The sequence below is a fragment of the Elephas maximus genome, chromosome X (genome assembly GCF_024166365.1).
Source record: "Elephas maximus indicus isolate mEleMax1 chromosome X, mEleMax1 primary haplotype, whole genome shotgun sequence".
Lineage (NCBI taxonomy): Eukaryota > Metazoa > Chordata > Mammalia > Proboscidea > Elephantidae > Elephas > Elephas maximus.
In genome coordinates this window covers 179,662,413-179,681,902 of record NC_064846.1, presented here as the reverse complement: position 1 = coordinate 179,681,902, position 19,490 = coordinate 179,662,413, and the positions used below count along the sequence as shown (strand labels likewise).

Below are 19,490 nucleotides of genomic sequence, written 5' to 3'. Positions count from 1 at the left end.
TGGCAGAGTAGAACTGCCCCAGAGGGTGTCCTAGGCTGTAATCTTTACAGGAGCAGATTGCCAGGACTTGTCTCCCATGGAGCCACTGGGTGAGTTCAAACCGCCAACTTTTAGGTTAGCAGCTGAGTACTTAACCGTTGTGCCACAAGGGCTCCTTATCCCCAAGCATATTGTGTTGTTGTTGTGTGCTGTCGAGTCCATTTTAACTCATATGACAGAGGAGAACTGCCCCATAGGGTGTCCCAGGCTGTAGTCTTTATGGGAGCAAATCGCCAGGTCTCTCTCCTGCGGAGCTGCTGGGTGGGTTCGAACTGCCAAGCTTTTAGTTAGCAGCTGAGTGCTTAACCACTGTTCCACCAGGGTTCTTTAAAATGTGGGTAACAGGAGACAATACCAGGAGACTTTCTGTTATTTGATTCAAAGCGGCATTCTCATACATGGTTTCATTTTCTTTAGCAAAATGCACGGGAACAATGAAGAGAAGACGTTCAGGAATTGGGGTAACGCAGCTTGAAAAGCGTGAAAGCGAGGTGAATAGTTTAGTAATGGATTTCATAGCAGGATTATTACGGGTTTCATAGCCATGTTGTTGCTGGGTACTGTCAATTCTGACTCACAGCGACCTCACGGGGCAGAGCAGAACTGCCCCATGGGGGTTTCTAGGCTGTCATCTTTTTGGGAACAGACTGCCACGTCTTTCTCCCCCAGAGCCGCTGGTGGATTTGAACCGCCGAGCTTTCAGTGAGCAGTCGAGCACTTAACCGCTGCGCTGCAAGGGTTCCAATTTTAGTAACTCTTTATCTTCTGAGGAAATCCGCCCACTAGAATTAGGAGACGTCCCGCCAGGATAAGCCATAAATCCTGTGTGGTTATTAACGACCCATCAATTCTCAGGAGCGGAGAAGGGAAACAAGGGAAATGGAATTTTGACAGGAATCCGCTATAAATACTGAGCCAGCTCTCCAGGAGGTCGACTGTCGATTTCCCTTGTGTTCCATGAATCACTGGCTTTGCTCCTGAGCTTTTCACAATGGCCAGGAAAAGGCAGACTGTTTCTATTTTTTTAAATCACGCTAGCAAATGCAAAAACATTTCAGGTCTGAAATAACGCTTCCAAAGCCTTGAGAGCTCTGTAACTATACAAAGAAAAGCAGAAAGTCTAAGAGCTTCTGATGGCCCTTGGAGGTTGCCCATGAGGACTGAAGCCTGGGCTGTTTTCGTAGGATTTGGGGGTGGAAGAAGGGAGTCCTGGGCACATACCTTTGGAAACTCTACAGGCATGTACTGTCCTCTTGGACACTGATACACGCTGACACATCCATCCTGAGGAATCCTGGAGTCAGGAAGCTTGTTTGCACCTCTAGACTTTGTTGTTGTTGCTGTTGGCTAGCACCGAGTCAGCTTCGCCTCATGGCTACCCCGTGCACAACAAACACAACGAAACAACCGCCCTGTCCTGTGCTGTCTTCATGATCGGTTGTGGATGGGACCATGGTGGTCCATAGACTTTTCACTGGTTTCAACAGAGCTTCCAGACTAAGAAGGACCAGAAGAAAGGCCTGATAACCTACTTCCAAACATCAGCCAGCAAAAACCCCATGGATCACAATGGTCCGATCCCGTTGTGCATGGGGTCGCCGTGGGTCGGGGGTCGACTCCTTGGCAGCTAACGACGACATCAATACAACGAATGACCAACCACTCAACAGCAGTCAAAGCGAAACACTCAAACCAACTATGCGAAGGAGGAAAGAGAAATTCATCAATGGATGGAAGCAGGGTATTCCTGAAGGTCCGTGGGAATCTTGCTTTCCTGAAACACTTCTGTCATAAATTGTGTCTCCCAAAAATATGTGTATCCATTTGGCTAGATCATGATTCCCAGTATTGTGTGATTGTCCACCATTCTGTCACCTGATGGGATTTTCTATGTGTTGTAAAATCCTATCCATATGATGTTAATGAGATGGGATTAGCGGCAGTTATATTAATGAAGCAGGACTCAATCTACAAGATTGGATTGTGTCTTGAGCCAATCTCTTCTGAGATATAAAAGGGAGAAGCGAGCAGAGAGCCATGGAGACCTCATACTACCAAGAAACAAGAGCCAGGAGAAAAGCCAGTCCTTTGGACTTGGGGTCCCTGCGCTAAGAAGCTCCTCAACCAGGGAAGACTGATGACAAGGACCTTCCCCCAGAGCCAACAGAGAGAGAAAGCCTTCCCCTGGAGCTGGTGCCCTGAATTTGGACTTGTAGCCTTCTAGACTCTGAGAGAATAAACTTCTCTTTGTTAAAGCCACCCACTTGTGGTATTTCTGTTACAGCAGCACTAGGTGACTGAGACACCATCCACTCTGGTATTTCTGTTACAGCAGCACTAGGTGACTGAGACACCATCCACTGTGGTATTTCTGTTACAGCAGCAGTAGGTGACTGAGACACCATCCGCTGTGGTATTTCTGTTACAGCAGCACTAGGTGACTGAGACACCATCCACTGTGGTATTTCTGTTACAGCAGCACTAGGTGACTGAGACACCATCCACTGTGGTATTTCTGTTACGGCAGCACTAGGTGACTGAGACACCCTCCACTGTGGTATTTCTGTTACGGCAGCACTAGGTGACTGAGACACCATCCACTGTGGTATTTCTGTTACAGCAGCACTAGGTGACTGAGACACCATCCACTGTGGTATTTCTGTTACAGCAGCACTAGGTGACTGAGACACCATCCGCTGTGGTATTTCTGTTACAGCAGCACTAGGTGACTGAGACACCATCCACTGTGGTATTTCTGTTACAGCAGCACTAGGTGACTGAGACACCATCCACTGTGGTATTTCTGTTACAGCAGCACTAGGTGACTGAGACACCACCCACTGTGGTATTTCTGTTATAGCAGCACTAGGTGACTGAGACACCATCCACTGTGGTAATTCTGTTACAGCAGCACTAGGTGACTGAGACACCATCCACTGTGGTATTTCTGTTACAGCAGCACTAGGTGACTGAGACACCATCCACTGTGGTATTTCTGTTACAGCAGCACTAGGTGACTGAGACACCATCCACTGTGGTATTTCTGTTATAGCAGCACTAGGTGACTGAGACACCATCCACTGTGGTATTTCTGTTATAGCAGCACTAGACGACCAAGACAACTTCTTTCACTTGAACTTGAGAGTTCAAGTTTGTGTCAGAGTAGGGCCAGGTTACCCAATGAGCCACAAGCCCAACAGTACACACAGGCCCAGTTGTGCCTTCCCACCAATGTGTAGCGCACAATTTCACCTGTCCCTCACCACGTCAAAGGTGTGGTGAAACCTGTGTGAAACTGCTCACCACAGATGAGCAAGTACCTGACTCAACACAAGCCGGTGTGTACCGTGCTTACTGGTTAGTCTGCCCCTGGTCAGAGTTGACCCCAGCTTGAGGGATTTTTCCAGAACTCACCGTTGTTGACCAGGACGTGGAGAGGAATGTTCTTTGCCTTGAACTGCCGCACAAAGTGCCGGATGGAGCTCATGGAAGCCAGGTCACAGTACAAGAATTCCACTGGAAAGGGACAAACAGGCCTGGTTATTGTCCAAGCAAAGCCCGTACTGCAGATGCTAAGACCACTTCTTAACAGGTCACCTTCTAGTCTAGCTAGAAAGCAGCACTGGATTAGAAAAGTGAGAAAGCAGCAATGTGGGAGACACACCCCACACTGACCCCCAATGAGTCACACCTTGCGGGGTCCCCTCCACTTGACTTGCTTGACTTGACTTCCTTCTCACTGTATTGTGGTTGTTGTTGTTGGGTGCCGTCAAGTCGATTCCAACTCATGGTGGCCCCATGTGACAGAGGAGAACTGCCCCATAAGGTTTCCTAAGCTGTGATCTTTACAGGAACAGATTGCCAGGTCTTCCTCCCCAAGAGCTGTATTACCCACTGCCACCAAGTCTGTTGTGACTCATAGAGGCCCTATAGGACAGAGTAGAACTGCCCCATATGGTTTCCAAGGAGCAGCTAATGGATCTGAACTGCCAACCTTTTGGTTAGCAGCCTATCTCTTAACCACTGTGGCACCAGGGCTCCTCACCTAGGGGCTGTAAAATGAGCAGCAAGATGTCCCCAGCCCCCAGCATGGTGCCTACGCCATACCTGCTGAGGTGAGAGCCCCTGAAGCCCCTTCTACCTCCACGATTCGTCACCAAAAACTCCCTTTAGTGACAGTCACCAAAAACCCAAGGCTCTGAGTCCTTCCTTATCAAGAACTTGATATTTTTATAATGGTGGGACGGTCACTGACTCGTGATGGACTCACACAACAGCCTAATCTATGGGCTCAAACACACCAACGATCGTGACGATGGCGCAGGACCGGGCAACATTTCGTTCTGTTACATACATATAAGGTCGCCATGAGCAGGAGCCAACTCAACAGCAACTAACAATGATCACAACTCGCTTCCCCAAGGCAAGTCGGACATAGAAATTTCCGGAACAAACACTGACTAGGAGGTGGAGATAATGCTGTGTCTAAGATCCTTGAGTTTTGGCTGTAAGGCAGAATCTGTTGGCTTTGATGCTCTGGGCAATTTCCTGGCTTGGAGGTGTTTAATCACCGGCTGCTCCCTTCTTTACGACATACACACAGCGTATGAGATGGTAAACCAGAGCAGTGGAGAGACTTTTGATGGAGAACTCTAGGTCACTGTTGTTTCCACAGGCGTTCAGAGGGTGAAGGTCTCTGGGAGGCAGCACGGTGGCCAGAAGAATCCCGTCTGACAAGCTTGTGATCTTAGGCTACCTAGGCTCCCCAACTTTCAGTGCCCGCTTCATGGGTTTGATTACCCAGTTGTCATCGAGTCAACCCCGACTCATGGGCACTCCATGTTCAACTCAACCAAATACTGCCCGGTCCTGCACCATCCCCATGATCCCTTATGGACTGGACCATCGTGATTCATAGGGTTTTCATCAGCTCATTTTCAGAAGTCGATCACCAGGTCTCTCTTCCTAGTCTGTCTTAGTCTGGAAATTCCTCAGAAACCTGTTCAGCATCACAGCAACACGCAAGCCTCCATGGACAGAAGGGTGGTGGCTGCATACGAGCTGCATTGGCCGGGAATCGAACCCAGGTCCCCCACATAGAAGGCGAGAATTCTACCACTGAACCACCACGGTCCCCACTTGGGAGGAGGAGGTGTGGAATTTGGAACGTTTTAACACTTACTTGGATAATTTACTCTGCTCAGCTTCTTCAGGGAGGAGAATGGAGCCCGTGTGTTCCAGGCCACATGGCCACAGAGAAGAAGAAATTGTGCGTTTTGGATATTTGTCATGAAAATTATGATGGGGAGGGCTCTTATATCAATGCCCTCTAAGCGTGGGCTACAGATGGGAGCCATTCCATTAATTTTTTGTAACTCGTCTGCAATGAGATATATTCAGCAATTCAGACGAAGTACTTATGCTTAAAAAAATTTTTTTTGACAGAGTTCTTATGTCTGTTGAATCCAATGGTTTAAAAAAAAAGAGAGAGGCTTTCCATCTGAGATACAACTATTGGTCTCCACTCATCCAGAGCAAAACAGAAAGAAGGAAACCAAAGACTCAAAGAAGAAACTAGTCTACAGGACTAACAGTCTACACGAGCCATGGCTCATCTACTCTGAGACCGGAAGAACTAGATGGTGCCCAGCCAGCACTACTGACCCTGCTGATTAGGAACACAGTAGATGAGCCTTGATAGGGAGAAAAAATGTGAAACAGAATTCAAATTTCCAAAAAAAAAAAAAAAAATCTGCCCTGCTGGAGTGATAGAGACTGAAGGACTCCCCGAGACTACTGCCCTGAGATACTTTTGAAACCTTGAGCCAAAAGTAATCCCTGAGGTCACCTTGTGGCTAAACAACAAATTGGCTCAAAAAGTAATGACTATCACGCATAAGTACTGTGCTCCTTTAAAAAAATTGTCTACATGAGACCAAACGACCAACAATGACTTTAAAACAAAGATGAGAAGGTAAGGGGGCAGGGAAACGAGAAGAATGGAAACAGAACCACCAGAACGGAAACAATGAGAACGTTCACACGTTGTGAAGAACATAACCAAGGTCACTGAACAACTTGTACAGAAATTGTTGAACGGGAACCTAAACTGCTGTGTAACTTTGCACTGAAAACACAATAAAATATTATTTAAAAAAAATAGGGGATTTTATTTTGCATGCTTTTTAAATTAATTTTTCTGGGAATTCATTTTTTATTTCATTTACAAAAGCGTCTGTCTGCGAGAGGTTGAGGGAAAAGGAATTGTGATCAGGGGGAATGTGGAGCAGTGTTCTAGAACATGGAAACCCTGGTGGCGTAATGGTTAAGAGCTACGGCTGCTAACCAAAAGGTCGGCAGCTCGAATCCACTAGGCACTTGCTGGAAACTCTATGGGACAGTTCTACTCTGTCCTATGGGGTCGCTATGAGTCGGAATCAACTCGACAGTAATGGATTTTTCGGCTCTAGGACTCCTGACACACCATCTTAATTTTCCCTCAAAGACCCACGAGGATGTGGAAAATAAGAGGAAATCCCACGTGACTGCTGGTAACTAGAACCAACAGTGGTGCTGGAACCGGTGGGTGTGAATGTTCAGCCTTCAGAAACGGGACAACGTTACTGGTTTAGGAAACAATCACGGAAGATGCCTCCTTCCCGCTCCTTGTGGGAAACGAGGGTTCAGAGGAACCAGAACGGTGGCCGCCGTGGCTGCAAGGGAGGCCTCTGCTTTGAGAGGCAAACCACGGGTTTTTCTGGTCTTCTTTCTGCCCACTCCCCACCACCAGCCTCTGCTTCTGCATCCATACAGGGGATGCCCTCTCTTCATTCCAGAGCTGCTGGAACTTATCCAGGGGCACAGAGTTAGCGCTCTCTCTCTCTCTGTCACGTTTTCATACATTTCTTGATTTAGACAAAATAAAGGCAAAACATTGCCATCTCTTAGCTACTAGGAACGTACTGGGTGGCTCCATCGAGACTTGCCATCCTCTTCACTTCCTCTGACACAGACATGAGCCCGGCCCTAAAACCAGCTAAGGAAGGGGACGGAATAAACAAAACAAAACAAAACAAAACAAAAAACAACCCATTGCTGTCAAGTGGATTCTGACTCATAGTGACCCTACAGGACAGAGCAGAGCTGCCCCATGGGGTTTCCAAGGAGTGGCTGGTGAATTCAAAGTGCTGACCTATACAGACATCACACGTACTACACACAGCACACACACATACTCACACACACATCACACACACACATTACATACATACCCCATACACACACCACACACATGGCACACTCACACACGATATACACACTCAAAAACACGCTCAACACACACACCACACACACAACCTCACATACCACACACACCACACACACACCTCCCACATATACTATACACACACACACCAGGAACACACACACACAACACCACACACGGCAACAACAACATCAAGAGGTAAGCAAGGAGTTATTAGGCTTTGGGAATCACTTCTCTCTCCCTTCGTGAAACTTTCAAATTACGGATTACCCGAAGTATTACCATCCCCAAGGATACTAAGCAAACACAATCAAAACAGAGCGCACTTGATCTACCACGAGACAACTCACAGCACTTGAACAGTTAACAACAACGCCTTCCGCCTCCCTTAGGAGCCAGCCACTTGGAAAGTCACCACTGTGCAGCTGTGGAAACAGGTACTTCTCCGAGGCTACAAGACAATTCCTTCTCCGAGGAGGTAAGTGGTCCCGCGGGATCTCATTCACATTATCCATCCACACAGCTGTGCAGAAAGTCCACGCCAGCCCAGTCCCAAGGATCACTCGCTCCTAATTAGAGTACTTTCAGTGTCAATGCTCAGTGTTGTTTGTGTATTAACCCCAGTGCCATCGAGTCGATTCCGACTCATAGCTACCCTATACGACAGAGTAGAACTACCCCATAGAGTTTCCAAGGAGCAGCTGGTGGATTTGAACAGCTGACCCTTTGGTTAGCAGCCGCAGCACTTAACCACTACGCCACCAGGGTTTCCGTTTGTGTATCAGGAGATCAAAAAGAGGTTCTCGAGGGTCGACCTGCCTGGGAGTCTATGCTGTTTGCCATAACTGTAGCGTTGAGTCTACTTCGACTCCTAGAGACCCGTTTGACAGAGAACTGCCCCACAGGGTTTCTAGGCTGTAATCCTTACGGATGCATGTGAAAGCTGGGCTATGAATAAGGAAAACTGAAGCACTGAACCCTCTGAATTATGGTGGGGGTGAAGAATATTGGATATACCATGGAGCGCCAGAAAAATGAACAAGTCTGTCTTGGAAGAAGGACAGCCAGAATGCTCCTTAGAAGCAAGAATGGTGAGGCTTCGTCTCACGCAGTTTGGACACGTCATCAGGAGAAACCAGTCCCTGGAGAAGGACATCACGCTTGGTAAAGTAGAGAGTCAGACAAAAGAGGAAGACCCTCAACGAGACGGATTGACACGATGGCTTCAACAATGGACTCAGACATTGTGAGGATGGTGTAGGACCTGGCAGTGTTTCTTCCTGTGGTACATGGGGTCACTATGAGTCAGAACCGACTCCATGGCACCTAACAACAACAACAACCTGCCGTCCAGTCCTTGTCCCTAGGCTGGTGTGCCCCGTAGTCTCGTTTGGTTTTATGGACCTTCGACAGGTGTGTTTATTGATGACCTCACAGTTTCACCTGTCAGGAGTCTGATGCCGCATGCTGCATGACTAGGTCCCCTGCTCAGGCCTCACAGGCTGCAATCAACGTGTCCTCTGGGCCTGGGGTCTCATCTGGACCTCATGGTCATCTCCCAGGCTCATTTAGGTTGTCGGCAGAATCTGCTTCCCGGCGGCTGCAGGACTCAGTTTCTGTTTTCTTTCTGCCTGTCACCAGGGGGCACTCTCAGCTCCTGGAGGCGCCCGCAGCTCCTGGAGGCGCCCGCAGCTCCTGGAGGCGCCCGCAGCTCCTTGCCACGTGGCCCCCTTACAACACAGAAGTTTGCTTCTTCAAAGCCAGCTTTCATTAACCCAGATGACCTGCAGCCTCCCCCAATGGGGACAGTTTCTATTTTTTCTACAACCTAATTATTATGCATTGAATTGTGTCCCTTAAAAATATGTGTGGCAAATCCTAACACCTATACCTGCAGATGAAGCCCTGGTGGTGCACTGGTTAAAGCATGTGACGAAAGGTCAGTAGCTGGAAACCACCAGTGGCTCCTTATGGGAAAGATGTGGCATCTGCTTCCGTAGAGATTTACAGCCTGGAAGCCCTATGGGGTCACTATGAGTCAGAATCGACTTGACAGCAGTGGGTTTGGTATCTTCTTCATACCTGTGGATGGAGCCCTCTGCTGCTAACCAAAAGGTCAGCAGTTTGAATCCACCAGCCGCTCTTTGGGAACCCTATGGAGCAGTTCTACTCCATCCTATAAGGTCGTTATGAGTCAGAATGGGTTCTGGCAATGGGTTTGGTTTTTTTTTTTTTGGTTATACCTATGAATGCCACCCCATTTGGGCATAGGGTTTTCTTTGTTATGTTAATTGAGGTGATATTGGTGTAGGGTGTATCTTAAGCCAATCGTTTTTGAGATGTAAAAACAGCAGATGAGGCACAGAGTGAAGAAACCACAGAAGGCGGAAGATTGATGCCACGTGGAGATCACCAAGGAACCAGCGAACAGAAGCTGAAAAGAGACAAGGACCTTCCCCCAGAGCCGAAAGAGAGAGAAAGCCTTCCCCTAGAGCCGACAGCCTGAATTTGGACATCTAGCCTCCTAAACAAACAGAATAAATTTCTGTTTGTTAAAGCCATCCACTTGTGGTATTTCTGTTCCAGCAGTGCTGGAAAACTAAGACGGTATTCTTACCTACCCGGTGGAAACCCCAGGTTCTTGCTCAGCATGACTCATACTGGCCAATACAGGAGAGACCGAGGTGAGAAGGCAGGAAAGGCACCTTTATTTCATTGCGCAAGGGAAGGAGTCAGTCGGAGCTGCTGCTGCCGAGACGGGTCCCCGAGGGCGAGCGCGAGGGGAAAAGTTCCTTTTCAGGGGTTTGCAAGTAGGGAAGTCATACAAGTTACGTCAGCAACATTCTTAATCGTACTACAGAGGTGCAGTGGGGTTTACATATAACTTCCAAACAGAGAAAGCTGATACTGATATAAAGCTGTGGAGGAGGAAGCCAAGCAAACAGGATTTTTTGTTTTTGTTTTGTACTGCAAAAGCTGCCGGGTGAGCCAAGCAATGAAAGAAGGATTCTGATGCAAAACTTCTTGAGATGATGGAATTTTCCACAGCCTGGGCAATCTGTCTTAGCATTCTACAGTTTTCTCCTTGATAACATTTTCCTTCCATTTGCCCGCTATCTCCAGGCACCCTACCAGCCCTGCTTTCTTTCCCTCAGAAAGGCAGGGCAGCTGTCCCACCCTTTCTGAAAGTTCGCCTTATGCTACTTCGCTTTTTCAAAAGACCTTCACTAGTACCTGTTCTTGCTAACCTAAAGATGCCTGAAGAAGAGTTTGGCTTTTATGAAAAAAGGCGAAAAGCGGAACCAGCGTTCAGCGTTTGATTTGCAGGGAGCCGTTAAAGAGGCCGCGTGCACCCTGAGCCTTGAGAGTGTTTTATTATGTCATTTCTACTTTTACTATATGTTAAGTGTTATTTTAGGTCTTATCTGTCATTTTGCATGACTTGGTAGGTTATTTTGGGGGTCTAGGAACGCTGAAAATTTTTTCACATACAAATTAATGATAATTGCTTCTTCACTTCACTGTATTTCAGCTTACGAAAGGTTTCACAGGGACGGTCTACTTTCAGATAGCAGGGAAAACCCGTATCCACATTCTAAATGAAGTTCACCCTTTCAACCAAATATTTGACGGGTCTATAAAACAATAACACACATGAGAAACATGCTTCTTAGTTCAGCCATGTATACGAGACCAAATGGGCAGCTCCCACCCAAAAGCAATGACAAGAAGGCAGGAAGGGACAGGAAAAATTGGTGGAGACAGGGAACCCGGGGTGCAGAAGGGGAGAGTACTAACACATTGCGGGGATTGCAACCAATGCCACAAAACAATTTGTGTATGAATCATTGACTCAGAGACTAATTTGTTCTGAAAACTTTCGCCTAAAGCACACACACACAAAAAGCTTCAAATGGCTCAGCTCTCCAAGAAGAATGAGAGCAGAATACAGATATAAACATTAGAGAAATGTTGCAGCAATATACTGAACACAGTTGCTTGAGTTCACACCGTATAAATCAAACAGTCCTTCCCTTAGGCTTCCTTTTAACTGGGTAAACAGACAAGGAGCTCTTAAAGTCCAATCTTGTAAAATCTATTCCTTATGTCCCTGGAGAAACTACACTTAAGACTTTCAGCAAATGGAAAACTACCCAATAGAACAGCTTCCAAAGAGGGGCCTGAGTGCTGACTTCCTTGGATAAATACTGCTTTCCAAGGATGGAGTCCTTAGCACTCCCCCTCTCACCCCCACCTCCCCTGCAGCCTGCGTAAATGGTTAATTTTATGTGTCAGCTTGGCCAGTTTGTAGTTCCCAGAGGTTTTGTCTCATGATGTAACCGAATGCAATGTGATGTAATTACGTTCCATAATGTTATCTGTCAGTTGAAAGGGGAGTTCCTAGGGGTGTGGTCTGCCTCCAGACTGTAAACAGACATTCTGGCAGAGTTCACTCTTTCTTTTCCCATGGCCCGACTTACAGAGCCTGCCAAAGTCTCCTGCCTACTGCTTGACCTATGGGTTTTAGACTTGGAGCCCCTACAACTGTGTGGGCAAACGCCTCGAAGTAAATCTCTCCCTCTCTAGATGGTAAAATGATTGAATGGATAGGCGGATGGGCAGATGGACAGATAGATGATAGAGAGAGAGACGAGACAGATTAGCTAAATTAGGTGATAGATTAGCTGATTAGATAGACAGATAGACAGACATCTCACTGGTTTTGTTTCTCCAGAGAGCCCTGAATAAGACCCCTGTACATTGCAGGCTGGACCTGCAGACCCCTCCCTCTCTGTGCACAGCTAACACCCCCTGCCTCTCTGTCCACAGCTGATACCCTTCCCTCTCTGTCCACAGCTGAGACCCCTCCCTCTCTGCCCACAACTGAGAAGCCTGTCTCTCTGTCCACAGCTGAGACGCCTGTCTCCCTGTCTACACCTGAGACCCCTGTCTCTGTCCACAGTTGACTCCCCCTGCCTCTCTGTCCAAAGCTGAGACCCATCTCTCTGTCCACAGCTGAGACCCATCTCTCTGTCCACCGCTGACACCCCTGTCTCTCTGTCCACCGCTGAGACCCCTGTCTCTCTGTCCACCGCTGACACCCCGTCTCTCTGTCCACCGCTGACATCCCTGTCTCTCTGTCCACCGCTGACACCCGTCTCTCTGTCCACCGCTGAGACCCCTGCCTCTCTGTCCACGGCTGAGACCCCTGTCTCTCTGTCCACCGCTGAGACCCCTGCCTCTCTGTCCACCGCTGAGACCCCTGCCTCTCTGTCCACGGCTGAGACCCCTGCCTCTCTGTCCACGGCTGAGACCCCTGTCTCTCTGTCCACGGCTGAGACGCCTGTCTCCCTGTCTACACCTGAGACCCCTGTCTCTGTCCACAGCTGACACCCCCTGCCTCTCTGTCCACAGCTGAGACCCGTCTCTCTGTCCACCGCTGAGACCCGTCTCTCTGTCCACCGCTGACACCCCTGTCTCTCTGTCCACCACTGACACCCCTGTCTCTCTGTCCACCGCTGACACCCCTGTCTCTCTGTCCACCGCTGACACCCCTGCCTCTCTGTCCACCGCTGAGACCCCTGCCTCTCTGTCCACGGCTGAGACCCCTGTCTCTCTGTCCACGGCTGAGACCCCTGTCTCTCTGTCCACGGCTGAGACCCCTCCCTCTCTGTCCACGGCTGAGACCCCTCCCTCTCTGTCCATGGCTGGACACGCAGCTGTTATTGGAACATGGCTCTTGGCTGCATCATCAAAGTTCAGGATATTAGCGAATTTCCAGATATTTCCATGTCCATTTGCCCCAGACAGGTAGGACTGAGAACGCACACGAAGTTTTCTGTGGTACAGATTCTTCCTCCTGCTGCTTTCCCTAAAAGTCCGCAGTGGGTTGACCAGTTCTTTCCTTGCCCTGCTGCTCACACTGTTCTGTCTAAATAGGATGAGGGTATCCTAACCATTCCACCTTCACTTCCCCTGCTAATGACTCTGTGACAGGACCCATCCTAGCTGGGACTGCCCGGTGCCTATGGGAGCACTATCCCAATCCATTCAATGCCCTGTACTGTCCAGTGCATATGGGAGCACTATCCCAATCCATTCAATGACCCGTACTGCCCAGTGCATATGGGGACACTATCCCAATCCATGCAATGACCTGTACTGCCCAGTGCGTATGGGGACACTATCCCTAATCCATTCAATGACCAGTACTGCCCAGTGTGTATGGGGGCACTGTCCCCAATCCATTCAATGACCTGTACTGCCCAGTGCATACGGGGGCACTACCCGAAATCCATGCAACGACCACACACACACACTCACACACACACACAGTAGGCCACACATACAGAGACATATACACCACATAGACACTCACCACACACAGAGACATACACACACAACACACCATACACACACCCACTCACCACACATACACACACACACAGTACACCACACACACAGAGACATAGACACCACATACACACTCACCGCACACAGAGACATACACACACATAACACACCATATACACAAGGCACACACCCACTCACCACACATACCACATATAAACACCACACATGTATTCACACATCCTGCACACCATATACACAGACGTACACACACCACACACATACCACGTACACCACACGTACACACGCATTCACATACCACACACACCATGTACAAACAGATGGACATACCACATATACCAGACAGGAACACCACACCACATACACACCAGATACACAGACATAAGACACACCACATAGAACACACCAGACACACACATCAGACACACTACACATTCACGTATCACACACATACCACACACGCCACACAATGGCACTGGGGTTGTGGGTTTAATATTTCTGGAGTCCCAAGCTAGGGGTTTTTCTATGCAGATCATGGGGACATGACAATTTCCTGAAATATTTTGATGTTTTAAGTATTCATAAAAGTAGAGAAATAATATAGTGTTTTTCAAATGCATTCTGTTCTGTGCACAGGGTCGCCACGAATCTAGGCCAAAAATAAGAACACACACACACGCTGTTAGCACCCCAAGTCAAAAGCATTCCCTCACTGCCCCTACCTAGGCATTCTCATACAAGTAGGAGAGTTGAAGGTCCGGGGTGGTGCAAGGCTTAAGTACTCGGCTGCTAACTGCCTAACAGTTGGTGGTCTGAACCCACCGAGTAGCACCTCAGAAGAAAGGCCTGGAGATCTGCTCCCGTAAAGATCACCACCTAAAAAACCCTATGGGGCTGTACTATTCCGTAACACATGGGGTCACCTAAGTCACAAAGTGACAATAAAAACAAAATCATCAACAACAACAAAAAGAGAACTGTTGTTAGGTGTCGCCGAGTGAGTTCCGACTCATAGCGACCCTGTGCACAACAGAACGGAACACTGCCCGGTCCTGCGCCATCCTCACAATCGTTGCTATGCTTGAGCCCATTGTTGCAGCCACTGTGTCAACCCACCTCGTTGAGGGTCTTCCTCTTTTTCGCTCACCCTCTACTTTACCAAGCATGATGTCCTTCTCCAAGGACTGACCCTCCTGACAACGTGTACAAAGTACATGAGACGCAGTCTCGCCATCCTTGCTTCTAAGGAGCGTTCTGGCTGTACTTCTTCCAGGACAGATTTGTTCATTCTTCTGGCTGTCCATGGTATAGTCAATATTCTTCACCAACACCACAATTCAAAGGCATCAATTCTTCTTCATTTTCTAGAAGAGACTTGCCTGTGGTCTTGACTCCCCAAAAGAAGGAAAAGCGATAGGGCTGCCTGTTAGGAGACTGCCCTGTGACTATCAAGGAACAGGTTCAACTAGGAATGAAAAAGAATTCAGACTTCGAGCACTGGATATAACACAGCAGTCCGCAACCTGGGTTAGCCTAAGTGTCACTTGGGTTCCGGAAGCCAAACCAAACCCGTTGCCGTCAAGTCGATTCTGACTCATAGCGACCCTCTAGGACAGAGCAGAACTGCCCCACAGGGCTCCCAGGGCTGTCATCTTTATAGAAGCAGACTGTCCCATCTTTCTCCCGAGGAGCGGCTGGTGGGTTCCAGCTGCCGACTTTGGGTTGGCAGCCAAGCGTGTAAACAACGCGGCACCTTGGAAGGACAATTTTTCCACCAGCTTTGGTCTGAGCTGACATACAGCCTGGTTATGTACAGACTGACTTTCCGGGAAGGGCAGGGGAGAAATGAAATGCAGAGAGAAGGTGAGGGCTGGGTCCTCCCTGCCTCTTCGCTGCTAACAGAGGTTTGCATCCCTACCCCCGGCTCTCTCTGCTGTTTATTTACAAGTAAGCAAAGGTGGAACCCGGCTGTCTCTTCCTTGATGCCAGCTCTAAACAGCCAACAACCATGCAATATATTTGAGGAAACACGATCACTTTTAAGGAGAAAAAAAAAATATATATATATATATATATTTTTTGGGGGGAACAGATTTCAAACAAGTCCTTATTTTCTAAGGATCTGCCAATTTTTGGTGTGCAATTATCATGTTTTCATTTGTCATAATATTTGGGTCAGCCCACTCAGCTTTCTCATGAGTCTGTTCTTCCTGCCTCCTGCGCACCTGAATTGCCTTACTCTTCCCAACTTTAAGGCATTCAAGGAGCGGTAACAACCATCACGGCTGTCAGAGTGACAATGTTCCCTCAGGAAAAGAAAGACGCTGCTGTGCATCGCCTGTGGGCTGTGAGACGCAGGTTACCTGTGCTGAAAGCCAATCACCTGTGGACTGTGAGATGCAGGCTACCTGTGCTGAAAGCCGATCACCTGTGGGCTGTGAGATGTGGGTTACCTGTGCTGAAGGTGCATCACCTGTGGGCTGTGAGATGCAGGCTACCTGTGCTGAAAGCCAATCATCTGTGGGCTGTGAGATGCAGGTTACCTGTGCTGAAAGCCAGTCACCTGTGGGCTGTGAGACGCAGGTTACCTGTGCTGAAAGCCAATCACCTGTGGACTGTGAGATGCAGGCTACCTGTGCTGAAAGCCGATCACCTGTGGGCTGTGAGATGCGGGTTACCTGTGCTGAAGGTGAATCACCTGTGGGCTGTGAGATGCAGGCTACCTGTGCTGAAAGCCAATCATCTGTGGGCTGTGAGATGCAGGTTACCTGTGCTGAAAGCCAGTCACCTGTGGGCTGTGAGATGCAGGTTACCTGTGCTGAAAGCCAGTCACCTGTGGGCTGTGAGATGCAGGTTACCTGTGCTGAAAGCCAATCACCTGTGGGCTGTGAGATGCAGGCTACCTGTGCTGAAAGCCGATCACCTGTGGGCTGTGAGATGCGGGTTACCTGTGCTGAAGGTGAATCACCTGTGGGCTGTGAGATGCAGGCTACCTGTGCTGAAAGCCAATCACCTGTGGACTGTGAGATGCAGGCCACCTGTGCTGAAAGCCAATCACCTGTGGGCTATGAGATGCAGGCTACCTGTGCTGAAAGCTAATCACCTGTGGACTGTGAGATGCGGGTTACCTGTGCTGAAAGCCAATCACCTGTGCACTGTGAAATGCCAGTTGCCTGTGCTGAAGGTTAATCACCTGTGGACTGTGAGATGAGGGTTACCTGCGCTGAAGGTGAATCACCTGTGGATTCACCTGTACAGCATCTGTGGACTGTGAGATGCAAGCTACCTGTGCTGAAGACCAATCACCTGTGGACTGTACTTAAGGTTACCTGTGCTTAAGGTGGATCACCTGTGGGTTCACCTGTGCATCACCTGTGGCCTGTGAGATGTGGGTGACCTATGCTGAAGGTGAATCACCTGTGGGTTCACCTGTGCATCACCTGTGGCCTGTGAGATGCAGGTGACCTGTGCTGAAGGCCAATCACCTGTGGACTATGAGATGTGGGTTACCTGTGCTTAAGGTGGATCAGTTGTGGGTTCACCTGTGGCCTGTGAGATGCAGGTTACCTATGCTGAAGGTGAATTGCCTATGGATTCACCTGTACAGCACCTGTGAACTGTGAGATGTGGGTCACCTACGCTGAAGGTAGTCTGCCTGGCCTGTTCTAAGCAGATGTTTTGGCTTGACCCACCCTGTGGCCAGTGGCAGGCACTAAGAGGACTTCTGGGCAGAGTGAGCGGCCTTAGAACAGGGTAACACTACCTGGACCTCACGGGCCACCATTGTGGCTTTGCCAGCACCTGGCTGGAACCATGCTAGACACCCACCACTGGCCTCCCTCAACCACACAGGTTTTTATTTTACCGTGGTCCATATACAGGTCTAACAGGAGCCTAGGTGTGGCAACGGTTAGGTGCTCAGCTGCTGACAGAAAGGTTGGCAGTTCGAACCCACCCAGCAGCTCTGTGGCAGAAAGATGCGGCAGTCTGCTTCGGGAAAGATTACAGCCTAGAAAACCCTACGGGGCCGTTGTGCTCTGTCACATTGGGTCACTAGGAGTCACAGCTGGCTTGATGACACCTAACAACAACAACAAACAACACTGAGACAAGGCAGCATTTGCTGTGTCTACAGTCTTCACGGGGGGAGTTCAGCGACATTAATTACACTCACCGTGTAGTTCACCCATCACCATTAACGACTCCCAGGCTTCTACACCACCCTTAACAGGAGCACACAAGCTGTTTTCTAAATTCCTAAACGACGGTTACCAGAAGTGAGCGCTCTATCCTTCCCCTTAAAAAACAAAACAACAGTTGCCGTTGAGTTGACTCCGACTCTCGGCACCCGCATGTGTGTCAGAGCAGAACCGTCCTCCGCAGGGTTTTAAATGGCTGACTTTTCAGAAGTAGATTGCCAGGACCTTCTTCCGAGGCACCTCCGAGCAGACTTGACCCCCAACCTTTTGCTTAGCAGCCGAGCGTGTTAATCATTTGCACCACCAGGAACTCCATTCTTTCTCTTCTTGTTGTTAGGTGCTGTTGAGTCGGCTCCAACTCATAGCGACCCCATGTACAACAGAAAGAAAAGCTGTCTGGTTCTGCGCCATCCTGACAATCCTTGTTAGGCGTGATCCCATTGTTGCAGCCACTGTGTCAATCCACCTCGTTGAGTGTCTTCCTCTTTTTCTCTGACCCTCTACCTTACCAAGCATGACGTCCTTCTCCAGGGGCTGGTCCCTCCTGATAACATGTCCAAAGTATGTGAGATGTAGTCACACCATCCTTGCTTCTAAGGAGCATTCTGGCTGTACTTCCTCCAAGACAGATTTGTTCGGCTACCACCACCGACTGCTCTGACAGGGATCACAACAGAGAATCCCCGGACAGAGCTGGAGAAAAATATAGAACAAAATTCTAACTCACAAAAAAAGACCAGACTTGCTGGCCTGACAGAGACTAGAGAAACCCCAAGAGTATCACCCCCGGACACCCTTTAAGCTCAGTAATGAGGTCACTCCTGAGGTTCACCCTTCAGCCAAAGATTGAACACGCCCATGGAACAAAACAAGACTAAAGGGGCACACCAGGCCAGGGGCAAGGACTACAAGGCAGGAGGGGACAGGAAAGCTGGTAATGGGGAACCCAAGGTTGAGAAGGGAGAGTGTTGACATGTTGTTGGGTTGTTAACCAACGTCATAAAACAATACGTGTACTGTTTAATGAGAAGTTAGTTTGTTCTGTAAACCTTCATCTAAAGTGCAATAAAAAACAAACTATCCGCTGAAGTCTTCTTTGAACCCAAAATGAACGAAACCAATCCTGCTGATTTCAACTCGCAGTGACCCTAGAGGACAGAGTAGAACTGCCCCATAGGGTTTCCAAGGCTATAATCTTTACGGAACCAGACTGCCACCTCTTTCTCCTGCTGAGTGGCTGGTGGGTGAACCACAGACCTTTCAGTTAGCAGCCAAGTGCTTAACCACTGCACCACCAGGGTGCCTTTGAACTAAAAAATGGCTTATCTTAATCAGTAAAGTATGTCTGCCTTGAGCAGTGTGCTCTTTTAAAGAATTATCTGGAAACCCTGGTGGTGTAGTGGTTAAGAGCTCGGCTGCTAACCAAAAGGTGGGCACTTCGAATCCACCAGGCACTCCTTGGAAACCCTGTGGGGCAGTTCTACTCTGTCCTAATCTGGGTGAGATCAAATGGGCCGCGGCAACTCGAAAGGCTGGATGGGAAGCTTGGGGGCTGTGAGTTTAAGGTAACGGTGGGATAATTTGGAGAAGGGTAGCAAGAACAGTTGCACAACTCG

The 19,490-nt window shown here is 48.7% G+C and overlaps 1 protein-coding gene and 1 long non-coding RNA gene across 10 annotated transcripts in view; both read right to left on the bottom strand.

Moving 5' to 3' along the window:
* The window catches only part of DHRSX (dehydrogenase/reductase X-linked), a 150,096-nt gene that overhangs the window by 20,678 nt on the left and 109,928 nt on the right, over positions 1–19,490 (bottom strand). For 5 of the 6 annotated variants that reach the window (XM_049871618.1, XM_049871619.1, XM_049871621.1 and 2 more), the window contains one exon: positions 3,454–3,555. The exons of the other annotated variant lie outside the window; for it this stretch is intronic. In XM_049871618.1, the coding sequence (XP_049727575.1) occupies positions 3,454–3,555 (102 nt within the window). The remainder of the gene's footprint in view (positions 1–3,453; positions 3,556–19,490) is intronic. 6 annotated transcript variants of the gene reach the window in all.
* LOC126068906 (uncharacterized) lies at positions 15,652–16,942 on the bottom strand. Of its 4 annotated transcripts, XR_007515763.1 has the most exons (4): positions 16,779–16,942; positions 16,579–16,688; positions 16,264–16,398; positions 16,039–16,083 (listed from the first exon to the last, which is right to left on the bottom strand). It is a non-coding gene; the product is annotated as an uncharacterized LOC126068906 (long non-coding RNA). The 4 variants fall into 4 exon arrangements; XR_007515765.1 differs by having other exon boundaries at positions 15,652–16,173; positions 16,309–16,398; positions 16,579–16,942; XR_007515764.1 differs by having other exon boundaries at positions 16,264–16,328; positions 16,509–16,942.